Genomic DNA, 13,188 nt, shown 5'->3' on the forward strand with positions numbered 1-13,188 from the left:
AAAAAAAAAAAAAAAAATAAAAAATAAAATAAAAAATAAAAAGATCAAGCCAACCCAATGTAGTGGTCTGCACCTTTAATTCTAACTCAGGACGCAGAGGCAGGAGGATTTCTGTGAGTTCTAGGCCAGTCAGATCTATATACCGAGTTCCAGGCCAGCCAGGTCTACATAGTGAGACCCTGTCTTAAAATAGAAATCAAGTCTGGGCTGGTGATAGGGCTCAGCAGGTAAGATTGTCTGATGGTTGCAAGCCTAGGTTAATATATTTCTCATCAGGATGTTTTTAAAACGTACTTTTTTTTGACATAAAATAGCTATATTTTAAACTGATATCATGTTCTTTACGTTTTCTATCTTGCTGAACTCTGAAGAAGTTATATAAACACATAACAATCTCACACTTGTGGTTTTGTTTTCTTTCTTTCTCTCTCTTTTCCTTCCTTCCTTCCTTCCTTCCTTCCTTCCTTCCTTTCTCTCTCTCTCTCTTTCTCTCTCTCTCTCTCTCTCTCTCTCTTTCTTTTGAAAGCATTTCATTTAACCCAAGCTAGCCTCAAGTTCATTACTCACCCAAGGGGTAGCCTTAGACTCTTAACGTTTCTGCCTCTATGTCAAGAGTGCTGAGATTATAGGTGTGTACCACCATGCCTAGTTTATGCGGTGCTTGGGATCCAGTCAGGGCTGGAGACAGAGTTCAGCAGGTAAGAGAGTCTGTGACCAAGCCTGATGACCTCAGTTCCAACTCTAGGACACACTCAGTGGGATTCATAGAGCAGAGAGCCATGGAGAAGGAGAAAAAGAACTCTCAAAAGTTGTCCTCCGATTTCCACAAATGCCCACCCCAAAATAAACACATGCAAAAGAATTCCCACCCCAAAATAAACACATGCAAAAGAAGTTTTTAAAGATCAATTCTGGCCCGGTGGTGGTAACACGCATACCTTTAATCCCAGAACTCAGGAGGCAGAGGCAGACAGATCTCTTAGTCTGAGGCTAGTCTGGTCTACAGAGTAAGTTCTAGGACAGTCAAGACTACCCACAGGAAACCCCGTCTGGAAAAACAAAAACAAAAACAAAAACAAAACAGACAAAGAGCTTGGGAGGTTGAGGCAGGAAGAGACTGAGTTTCATGATAGTCCACAGGTGAAACCCTTCTCAAAATCAAAACAGAAAAGCCCAAACCAATAATCAATAAGTAAATGCAACCAAACCAGAAATAAAATAAGACAAAGGCAGTCAAGAAAGTGTCCGATTCTCTGCTTTATGAATCCCACTGAGTAAACACAGACTCTCTCGTCCCTGCTCCCAGGTCAGCCCCTTCATCAATGAGAACACCAGGCAGAAGTTCCTCATCTACAGTGGCAGTAATTACCAGGGCCCTGGCGGCCTAGTGGACTATCTGGACAAGGATGTGATCCCTGACTTCCTCGGAGGGGAGAGCGTGGTGAGGCTGCGGCCAGTCCTGGGTCCCAGAAGCGAGCGGGTCCTGGGGTCAGGAAGCTGATGCACAGTGCCTTAGGTGACCCCTCCTGCTCTTGCCGTGGGGAGACACTGGCTTTAAGTGGGGACAGGGTTGGTTGTAGAGGCTTCCCCAGAGAGGTGACATCTCTTGAGGTGAACCAAAGGCAGTGAGGGCTGGAGGTGGTCCAGATTTAAGAGTACTGGCTGGGGCTGGGGCTGGGGCTGGGGCTGGGGCTGGGGCTGGGGCTGGGGCTGGGGCTGGGGCTGGGGCTGGGGCTGGGGCTGGGGCTGGGGCTGGGGCTGGTCCATGGGTCTGCAGCTAGGGCACTGGCTGCTTTCCCTGATGACCTGGATTTGATTCTCAGTCCCTGCATGGTGGTTCACAACTAGCTGAAACTCCAGTCCCAGGGAGTCCGATGCCCTCTCCTGGTTTCCATAGGCACCACATGCATGTGGTTCATAAACATGCATGCAGGCAAACACCTATCCACATAAAAATAAATGTTAAAAAGTTTAAAAAGTGAGTACTTGCTGTGTTCTCCAGCACAGACAGCAGGAAGCAGGCTGTGCCACTTGTTGGTGAAATGGTTTTCTTAGAAACTGCCCAGCTTGGACGTGTGATACAAACATCTTGTGATACATACATCTGGTTTCTTTTTGGTCCAGTTTACTCAAGGACAATGGGCAAGGACCTTGCTCTGTTATTCCCTCTCCCCTTTTGTTTTCAAAGTGAACCAAGAAAAACTTTTGTGTGTTGATGCTTGGGGTCTGAGACTCGGTCACCCAGGGTAGCTTTGGCTTGGAGACATCTATAGAACCAGATAGGCCCTCCACTGGTCAGTTCTCACTGAGGAAGGAAGGATGCTGCGCTCACTTCGAGGTTATTACAGAGGTGGGAACCACATCTAGACAGACAGCATGAAAAGGGTTCAAAGTGCAGTGCAAGGGTCTACACACACACACACATACATACACACACACACACAAAATGAACACACATGCAAGCTCACACATACATGTGCATACACATGCACATACACATGTGCACACACACACACACACACACACACACACACACACACACCATACCGAGCATATGGAGGTTGGAGAAAAGCTCACAGGAGTCACTCTCTCTTCAACATGCGGACCCCGAGGATGGAATTCAGGTCTTTAGACTTGGTGGCAAGTGACCTCACCCGCTGAACTTTGTCACCAGATTCTATGTTTGGCTTTTGAGAAGAGTCTCAGTGTTTAGCCCAGGCTGAATGCTGGGACTATAGGCATGTACCATCACACTTGACTCGTAGTTTTGTGCCCTGATCAGCCATATTCTCCTGTGTGACCTTGGGAAAGTAGCCTGATCTCTCTAAGCCTCCATCCCTCTTTCGTTACACGAGAAGAGTGCATCTTACCCTGCTATTGGTTCTGTGGGCCTCAGAGGGTGGAGTCACAGGAGCCAGTGTTCAGCTCACCAGGGATCAATGTCCTAAGCTTTTTCAGGGCTCACAGGACACCTAATGAGAGGCCAGAGGGGCCTCGACAACCCCCCTATTTTTTTGTCTTTGAAACCTCCCTTCAGTGTAATGTTCCAGAAGGAGGGATGGTCCCCAAGTCCCTCTATCTGACAGAGGAGGAGCAGGAGCAGGCTGACCAGCTACAGCAGTGGAGTGAAACCTACCATTCTGCCAGTGTGCTCCGAGGGACCCCCTATGAGGTACCTGGGAGGCCATGAGTCGGGTGGTATCGTCTTCCTTCAGGTTGGGTATGGGCTGATTCCAGTCACTCAGTTTCAACTCTATCCAAGAAGCTCTGGGACATGGGATGATTGCAGAATCTCTGGATGCCTTCACACCCCAGGCACCTGCAGTTCATCCCAGGTGACCAGGCCTTTCAGAAAGAGGCAGGGTTCTGGGCGAAGGGGATAATGGGAGAGTCTTAGCAGCTTATCCTGACCACAGGGAGACTGATAGATGACCAGTGAGCAATACTGTGACCTTGGGACTCTTCCACCTCTTCTCCTATGATGCAGGTTGCCATGGAGATACCAGAAGGGGAGTCAGTCATCACCTGGGACTTTGATATCCTCAGAGGGGATGTGGTGTTCAGTCTGTACCATGCAAAGCAGGCACCCAAGCTCAGTCCCCAGGAGCCTGGAGTGAGAGCCAGTGGGCAGCTGATTGACAAGAGCTGGATCCTGGGGGTGGATTACAGCCGTGTAGAGGCACCCCTCATCTGCCGGGAAGGGCAGAGCATTCAGGTGTGTAGCTGTGGGCTTTTCTTACTAACTTAGCATGGGGTATCAACCCCCCCCCCCCCGGGCCTCTGGGGAGACAGCTGCAAACAAATGGAATGTGCTGGAAGCCTCTGGAACCTGCAGGGCAGCTGGGGAGAGACACCCACAGTGCTATGTAATAGGAGTCCTCCCACTGCAGAAGGATATAGAGGGAGCCTGGGGCACTCAGCTGAGAGGCAGCTAGAGGCCTGGGGGAGCTCTTAGAGCCTCAGCTTCTCCATGGGAAAAGAAACAATGAAAGGGCCTAAGTCATCTACATGTGGCCAGGCAGTGAAGTGCTTGCTTTGCAAACACAAAGACTTAGGTTTGATCCTCAGAACCCATGGGGAAAGAGCCACGAGCCGGGATACACACACACACACATGCATGTGGGTGCCCCAAATGACTACAACTGGTGCCATTTAAATCAAACAGTTTCTCATCTCTAAATTCAGGAGGGCTACAGGTCCAAAGTTGAGGAGCCTGCAGGGGTTCCCTAAGGATCCAGGGAACACTCGTTCTTGCTCTTTTGGTAGGTCTCTGCCTCGTGGACACAGTGTTACAGGTGGACTATTACATCCCTGCATACATGCGTACACACTCTCAGTCATACAAACATATATGCACATGTATATACACATTTACACATAAATATATACACACTTGCACATAAACTCACAATGCACATATATGTACATACAGATACACACACACCGAAACACACATATACACACACAGACACACATACTTTGACACACACATTTGTACAGTACATACACACATTTACACATACACATGTATATACACATTTATACATAAACACTCACATGCACATATATGCACACACAGATATACACCTACCAAAACACAAACACAGACACACATATTATATATATACACACATGTGCACACACATCAATATACGCAGTGAGAGTCCTCTGGCTCCATGAGCATCATGGACCTTACTGAAGGTTGACAGCTGGCTCTGAACTCCCCCTCAGTGTTTCCTCAGAGCTGCCCCACCTCTAACCTTCCCTCTTCCCCCTCCCCCACTCATGCACACATTCTCTCTAACACCCCCTTATTGGTTCCTCTGAAGCCCATGGGTTGCAGACCTCACTTAATCAGGGGACATGCTAGTGTCACTGCCCCACATTAAGTGGGAAGCTCCATTCCCTGGGATATGACAGTCACCGCAAGGAGGCTTAAGAAGGTGCTTAGAAAGGATTTCCCAGGATATCAGAAGGGTCCAAATAGAGAGAAATTCGTTTTCCAAGCCTGCTTACAGTAAATCCATGAAGATTCAACCTCCCAGTCCAGCTCCAGGAGAATCCAACTCCCCATCTGGTCCTGAGGAGTCCCCAGACTCTATCCTGTCCCCATAGATGTAGCCCTCCATCTTGTCCCCAGGAGTACCCAGCCCCTCAAACTATCTTTAGGAAGACCCAATCTCATCCCCAGTAGGACCCAGCTCTCTGTCCTGTCCCCAGGGGGACTCAACACCCTATCTTGTTCCCAGGAAAACCCATCTCTCCATTCCTTCCCCAGGGAGATCTGGTCTTTCTGTGGTTTTGTTTCAGGGATCCCATGTTACTCAGTGGCCTGGCATCTACCTGCTCCAGTGGCGGATTCACAGTCCCCCTGAGAGTGTGGCCTGCAGTCTCCCAGGTGTGGATGATGTCCTGACAGCTCTGCACAGCCCTGGCCCCAAGTGCAAGCTGCTGTACTACTGTGAAGTGCTGGCATCTGAAGACTTTAGGTAGGCAAGGCTGCCCACCAGTGCTAAGTGTGGCTATTTCTGTGATGTTGGTGTTTCTGCAGTGGCATGGGATCGGCTTCTCCTGGGATGAACATCAACAGCACTCCATAGGAACTCAGAGGATATTGGAAACAGGCTCAGGCTGGGCCAGTGCTGGCATGTGCCTTTAATCCCAGCAGCACTCAGGAGGCAGAGGCGGATCTCTGAGTTCGAAGCCAGCCTGGTCTACAGAGAGAGAGAGTTTCAGGACAGCCAGGGCTACACAGAATAACATCATATTGAAACAAACAGACAAACAAAACCAGTGTGTGTGTGTGTGTGTGTGTGTGTGAGAGAGAGAGAGAGAGACAGAGAGACAGAGAGACAGAGAGACAGACAGAGAGACAGAGAGACAGAGAGAGACAGACAGACAGACAGACACACACACACACACACACACACACACACACACACACACACAAGCTCAAATGCTGAACTTTCTCTCTTCGTAGCTGCAGAGCTCAAGGACTGGGCCGGGGGGAGAAGAGTCCTTCTCACCTGGATCATCCTTCAGTCCTAGGCTTCCTCAGAGTTTGCAACCACTCTAAAATATTCTAGAGCAGTGCCTTACAGAGACCTGTCAATAGATTAAGAAGCCTTCCTCAGCTTCCCAGTTACCTTGTCTCTGAGGAGATAAATCAATTTGCTTCTCTGAGATTTTTAAAGTCCAACTGTTAAGTAGGAACCAATGAGGATATGGGTTACTGGGCACACAGTAGGTCCTCAGAAGTGAAACAGGCAGCCAGGTGGTGGAGCTTGCAAAGTCTTCAATTTCCTCCCCGTTCTCATCACTTCTCATTAGTGTTGAGACAGGGTTATGAAATATAGGTTAGCCTCAAAATCATGATGCGGCTGAGGAAGATCTTGATCTCCAACTCCCTCCACCTCCCTTAGTGCCGGGATCACACATGTGCACCGCCATACCTGGCTTTATGTGCACCACCATACCAGGATTTCATACATGCCAGGCAAGCACTCCAGAGGCTGAGAAAGGAGGATTCCAAACTTGAGGCCAGTCTGGGCTAAATAATAAGAAGCTATCTCAGAAAACCAGAAGAAACTAGAAAGTTCTCTCAGGCCACTGATCTGACACTTGGAATGGGGTTAATGAGACAGAAGGTGCATCCTGGTAGCCCAGGCTGGTCTGGAACTCACAATGCCCCTGCTTCTACCTCTTGAGTGCTGGGCTTGAAGCCTTGTGTCTCTACACTTCATTTTGACTGAAGGAGACCAGAGAGGAAGAACCCAGAACAGACAATTCCAGGCGGTGGGTTTTCTGCTCCATGCCAGTCAGGGCAGCTGCGGGACCAGCTGGGTCTTAGGAGACTGGGTAGCTCATCTTCGCTCCCTTTGGCGTCACTGGCTTTTCCCTCCGAGATGGTTAGCCCCGGTGGAGGTTAGCAGCCTTGAGGAAGGAGCCCTGGGGCCTCATTTGCAGCACTAACAGCTTTTGCCAGGAAGATAACTTAAGGTGTACACATGCTTGCTCCCCAGGGGCTCCATGTCCAGCCTGGAATCCTGTGCCAGCCGCTTCTCTCAGCTCAGCGCCACCACCTCCTCTTCCTCCTCTGGCCAGTCCCACAGTGGCTCGATGGTGTCCAGATAGCTGCTGGGGACCTGCTGGCAGCCTGCGAGCTTCTGGCATCAGATGGCGTTGAGAATGAGAACGAAGCCCATCTAGACACCTGGGACCCTGTTGGATGCAGATGGTGCGGTGCCACAGCTGGGGTATGGTGACCCCACGGCAGGGACCCAGAGTGTGCAGAGGGAGCTTCGCTTCACGGCTCTTGAGGAGACAAAGACAGACAGACTCTTTACTTCTGACTTTCTTTTAAAAGCTAAGACTTCCGGATGTTCTACCTCTTGTCCCCTGGATCTGGAGTCTAGGGTGGGACCAGGGCTGGGCACCCTCTCACCATTTGCTGTGGCTCCCTCCTCAGGGAGGCGTGTTCTACCGTGGGGTCATCACTGTTTGGTGCCAGGAAAGTGCGCAAGGGAATGTCTCTTCCTCAAGTCCCAGGCCACTAGGAAGCTCTCCTTAGCCTGCTGGTGCCTGGGTCCATGCTGAACCAATCACAGTTGCTGGGAGAGTGAAGGAGCACATGTTGCCAGCAGGGTCAGATGTCTAATCTGGATCAATCTCTGTGATTTGGCCAGCTTGGATGACAGGACAGTTCTCAGGCCAATCACGTGCTCTGGAAAGGGCAAGGTCAGCTGAAGGACTACTGGCGGATGGGTGACTGGGTCCATGGTCACCTTAGAGCTTATTATTTAGCTGTTTGTGACTGAGCACTGTCCAAGAAGTTGTGATGGGAGGCAGGGCTCTGTTTACTGCAGGAAACAGCCTCCATGGCTGTAGTTCTGTTTCCCCCTCTGTAGAGTGCTTAGCCTTGACCACCCCTGACTTGAGGAACATAGGGAAGCCCAGGGCTTCTGCCTAGTTCCAGGCAATGATGGGGTGATGGGGTGACTCCAGCCATTCTTGTCTCCTTCCAAAGGTCTCTTCCTGAGGGGCCGCTCCCTTAAGCAGCCCCTTTCTTTCTGTTTTTTCTTTTTTTTTTTTTAAACTAAAAACCCTTCTCTCTGAGTGTTAGGCATTCCTGGTCAGTCCAGGAGAACTTAGTTCAGGGATGATTGGAATCAGAGTCTCAGCCTGGTGCAGGGGAATCCCCTTGGGGTGGAGGTGGCATCTCAATCCTGGAGCTGATCTGACTCAGGGACTTTCTCCAAGGCTGACATGACTTTCCCAAACGCTCCATGGGGGAGTAGGGGGCCTTCCTGGAGACCAAGGACTTATATCTTTTTCTTTCCTGGATCCACAGAAGGTGGCCACTGTTTGTTGTTGACTTTTGGCCAGTCTCAGTCTTCCTTTGGTGTTTTGCCTAGAGAGTGGCATAGCATGTAGAAATTAGGATTGAGGCATAACATGTAGAAATCAGGATTTCTGGTTTTCCTTAGCCCACACTGGTTTCCACCCCTGCCGACCAGCACTGAGCCACACCGCTGTCCTGGGTTTCTGCCCCACTGAAGTTTTGTCCACAGCTCCAGCCTGGCCCAGAAGGGCCTCATCTGCTCTTCTCTGTCAGCCTGGCATAGAGTTGGGATCGTTTCTGCAGGTCAGCAGGCTGAGAGGGGTGGTTTCTGGCTGTGGGCCCAGTGAGCAAGCATGGACTTCATGTTGTCAGCAACCCCAAGTCAAGAGCAGTAGGAGTGCCTCCCAGTGATGGGAATCGTGGTCAGAATTCTGCCCTGTTCTGCTCTTCAGGAAAAGCAATGGAATGTGTGTGTATGTGTGTCCTCTAGAGAGACATTGAAAACCAGTTGTCTCCAAATCACCACGAGCAGCAATTAGTGATATTTTAAATGACCTTTATTATTATTATTAATTGTTTTTACTACTATTATTAATTATTTGCAGTTGTTGCAGCGCAGAGACCCAAATCCAGGCCTTGTTCATGCTGGGCAATCACTACCACTGAGCCACATGCAAGGTCCATTTCTGTGGTGATTGTTTTTGTTTTGTTTTGTTTGTGACATGGTTTCCTGTGTCCTGATTTTGAACTCTATGCAAGGCTAAGGATGACCTTAAGCTCCTGATCCTTCTGCTTCTGCCTCTCAGATTTAGAGGCTGCTGGTGTGTGCCAGTAAACTTAGCATATGCTGGCTGCACTCATGCTGGGCAAGCATTCTCCCACCACGCCTCATTCCCAGTCCATCTCAGTGACCTTTAACTGCACTGCTAACCTGACTCTCCAACCAAAGCTTGACTCTGAGAAACGCTCAGGGGAGAAGCTGTCTGGCAGCCTTTGCACATTTACCCTGCAGACACTGTGACAAACAGAGTGTAACAGGGCCCTGAAGGTCTCTTCCTCTCTCTCCACCCCCAGCTAAAACCATTTGATCAAGGGGAATTCCTTGGTCCTTTGTTTGGGGTGGCAGAAAGGGGTCTTGCTGTAGGTATGGCTGGCCCAGCAGGGGTCCCAGCTGACCTCAGGCCTCTTGACTCAACATCTCTTTGCACACTTGCCTCACACCCTCTCCCTGCTGAGAGGCTGCTGATGGCAGCTTCAAAACTACTCAAGGGGTCACAGAGTCTAAGAGAAAGATGCCCCTAACTACAATCTCCTAAAACATTCTGACTGGCCCTGCTCAGGTCACACGTAGCACTACTGGACCAGCAAGGTCTGGTAAATAGGAAGTCTTCCTGGGTTGTAACAGGAACAGATGGCTGTGGTGGCATCCACTGTGCCCTCCTACGTTGGCACTCGGGAAAGCCAGCAACTAAAAATAGTCCAAGGGTGCCAGGGAGATGAATCGGGTGGTAAAATGGCCGTGGTACAAGCATGATATCCCGAGTTTGGATCCCCAGCAGCCATGTGAAAAGCCAGATGCAGAGATGCACACCTGTAGTCTCAGTGCTGGGTGAAGGCAGGAGGATACCTGGAGCTCACTGACCAGTATAGTTGAACTGGTAAGCTCCACGTTCAGTGAGAGACCCTGTCTCAAAAAAGTAAAGTGGAGAGCAAATGAAGACACCCAACACATGGCCTTCACACGTGCACACACATATACTACACACGTGCACAAAATATCCCATAGAAGGGCCTGCCAAGCTGTCCACGGCCTGTCCTTTCCCCACACCCCAGGGCAGAGAGGCATGTGGTGTGGGTTTCTTTCTTCATTCTGTTCATTTGTCCACTGTGGCCAGATCCTATAGCAATATGACTATAGTCTTGAAACCCCAGCCTTTCTTTCACTAGCTGTGAAACCTCGTGCAGGTGACTTGACTTCTCTGTGCTTCAATTTCCTCATCTGTAAAATGGGGTCAGCAGTGCCTACCTCACCAGGTGACTGTGGGACAAAGAAGAATGTGGCTGGAAAGGCCTCCACATACAGAAAGCACTCAGGGGAGCCCTGTTGGAATCAGGGGTGTTTGAATTGATGAGTGCTTTTCTGCCCTGGAACCCCGGACATGTCTCTTAACTCTGAACAACTAATCATTCAGTAAGAACCATGTTGTTCTCTTCATTGAGCTGGAGAACACGGGCTGCTTAATCTTGAGATCTGACAGAGGCATTAAACGCTTTACATTTGAATGTCTGTCTGCTGCCAACTTCCTAGAGCCCCGGTGGCTGTCCTGGGCTAGTTTGAGAGTTTCTCAGCAGTAGCCAGATGTGGTAGGGCACACCTGCAATCCCAGCTCTTTGGTGTAGGGAACCTCACAAGTCAGTTCAAGACACCCCAAGGCCAAGTTCTCAGCACTAAGGAGATCTATTGCCCCAGAGGGACATGGGGCAGGGATAAGGGACAAAGGCAGGAGATAGAAAATGAGGAAAGGGAACAAAGGAGGAGGAAAGGGGGCAAGGAAGAGGGAAGAGGTGTTTGTCCTGTGAAGACAGAGGACCGCCTCTGGGTAGAGAGGAGACAGGTGTAGCCCATAGAAAATGGTGGCTTATAAAGGTAAGATGGGAAACCCCATGTTAGGATGAGGCGTTTGATTTTAATTGGGCATGCTACTTAGGGCAGTCAAAGGGGGCTTTTGATTGCTGGACTTCAATACTTTGATAGCTGGACCTTGGTAGTCAGAGTCAGGAGGAGGAAGTGGCCAAGTAGGGGAATGGACCTTGGTGGTTGGCTTTAGGAATGCAACCTAACACTTTAGGAAGGCAGAGGGAATGGGGGAGAAGGGCAAGACCTGCCGGAGCCATGTTTGTCATGTTCGAGCTGCCCAGAGTCCCCTTATTGGGAGGTCGAGGCATGAGAATAACCATGCTTTTGAAGGCAGTCTGGTCTGTGTAGTGAATTCCAGGCCAGCTTGGGCTCCAATTCGAGACCCTGTTACACACACACACACACACACACACACACACACACACACACCACAAACAACATCACAAACAAAACCCAAACTTGAGAATTTCCCAGCTGGTTTTTCTGAGGGCCGAGCCACAGATGATCTTTCTGCCTCAGAAAGAGCCCAAGGCTCCACCTTGTCCCCTCAGGCAGGGCTAAGTGGGGTGCTGGTTACTGTGTGGAGTTTATGGTGTGCAGAGGGTGGGGGAGGGGGGAGCTGTCCTGTGGAAGGACAGAGGATGATTGGTTCCTCTGAGTGACCTGAAGGTTACTTACCTAGAACTCAGCCCTCAGCCTTTGTTTGAAACAGGGTCTCCCATTGCAGCCCAAGCTGGCCTGGATTTCCCTACTCAGCTGCTGCCAGTCATGCATTAACTCACCCAGTTATTCATTCATTCATTCACTCACTCTCTTGTTCATTCATTCATTCATTCATTCACCCATTCATTCTTCATTCACTCACTCACTCACTCACTCACTCACTCACTCACTCACTCACTGCTGTTCATCCATGAATTTCTCTTCATACCAGTTGAAGACAAATCCCAAGAGGACATGGGCTGGGTTCAGGGCAGAGCGCCTGGCCCTGCTGACATCTTTCTCAGTTCTCAACCCTCCCTTGAGGCAAAACTCCAGTCTCCTGGGGGCCCCGAGCTGCTTCTTGGAGTGCTACCTCTGGCAGAAGCAGCCACTGTGGGAGTTTGGGTAGGGTTTTGGTGGCAGGAACTACAGCTGCCAGGAGGTGAGGGTGGGTTGCCAGGGAGACAGGTGCTGGGGCTGACTACTCTCCAGCTGTTCTAGAACATGCTGGACCTACCAAGCTGTTTCCCAGGAAACACAGTGTGAAATCCTAGAGCTATTTTCTGGATTTCAGATTTTTCCCAAGACATGAACTCCTCTGAGAATCTATATAAGCCCTGGACACACTGGGCTTAATTTCCGTAGCATGGTTTTAGATATGGGAATTGACCTTGGGCAGTGCCAATGTGACAGGATGCCTTCCCTTTTGTTCTCTACCAGCATTTTCTGGGGCTACCTCCTACACAAACCACTTGCCTAGGCTCTGCTGGGGTGGGCCAGCTACACACAGGACTGTAGCGAGGGGAAACAGTACTGATCCAGGCATGGTGGTGCACCTGTAATCTTAGCACTTAGGGGGCTGAGGTAAGAGGGTGGTGAGCTTGAAGCCAGCCTGGGCTACATTCAGGACTCTATATAAACAACAAACAAAAAGCCAGGCACAGTGGTTCACCAAGAAGAAAGTTCCAGGCCAACCTGGCTATACTGCAATTTCTGTGCCAGTCACACCTTGTCTCCACAAAATAAATTTTAAAAGGGGGATTAGAAGGTTGGTTAGACAAAGACAGAACCCTTCAGCAAATTAAAAAAGTATTCTGCAGGGCCACAGGGAGGTTCACATGGCTTAGTTTGTCCAAGTAATTAACCATGGCTACAGAGTATGTCATGACAGACCCTTTTCACAGCCTCCTGCATTCCTCTGGGTCTGCATTACCTAGTCGGTAATCAGTCCTGCCACTTGCACTGGCCTGTGGTAGTGGCAGCAAGCTTAGCTGCCAGCACATGGTATTGTGTGTAGCTGTTGCTACCCCACTTAAGAGAATGGACTGTGCTACCAGCCTTTGCCTAGAGAATATTAGATCCGAGGATGAGAAACACAGACAGACACACACAGTTGTTCAAATTCAACTTGCCTTATTGGCTCAACTGCTGGGCGCCTCTAATCTACCTCGGCTAGTGTGCCCTTCCGAGAACTCCCAGCTCAGCACCCCAAATCTGCCCTCAATTT

At 49.8% G+C, this 13,188-nt stretch overlaps 1 protein-coding gene across 1 annotated transcript in view; it reads left to right on the forward strand.

Annotated features, from left to right (window-relative positions):
• Sec14l5 (SEC14 like lipid binding 5) overlaps positions 1–7,134 on the forward strand; it is a 37,921-nt gene extending 30,787 nt beyond the window's left edge. The window contains exons 12-16 of the mRNA XM_021185357.2: positions 1,307–1,441; positions 3,038–3,172; positions 3,488–3,715; positions 5,311–5,489; positions 7,023–7,134. Coding sequence (XP_021041016.1) covers positions 1,307–1,441; positions 3,038–3,172; positions 3,488–3,715; positions 5,311–5,489; positions 7,023–7,134 — 789 coding nt within the window. The remainder of the gene's footprint in view (positions 1–1,306; positions 1,442–3,037; positions 3,173–3,487; positions 3,716–5,310; positions 5,490–7,022) is intronic.
• Positions 7,135–13,188: the final 6,054 nt, after the last annotated feature.

The sequence above is a fragment of the Mus caroli genome, chromosome 16, assembly GCF_900094665.2.
Source record: "Mus caroli chromosome 16, CAROLI_EIJ_v1.1, whole genome shotgun sequence".
Classification (NCBI taxonomy): Eukaryota; Metazoa; Chordata; class Mammalia; order Rodentia; family Muridae; genus Mus; species Mus caroli.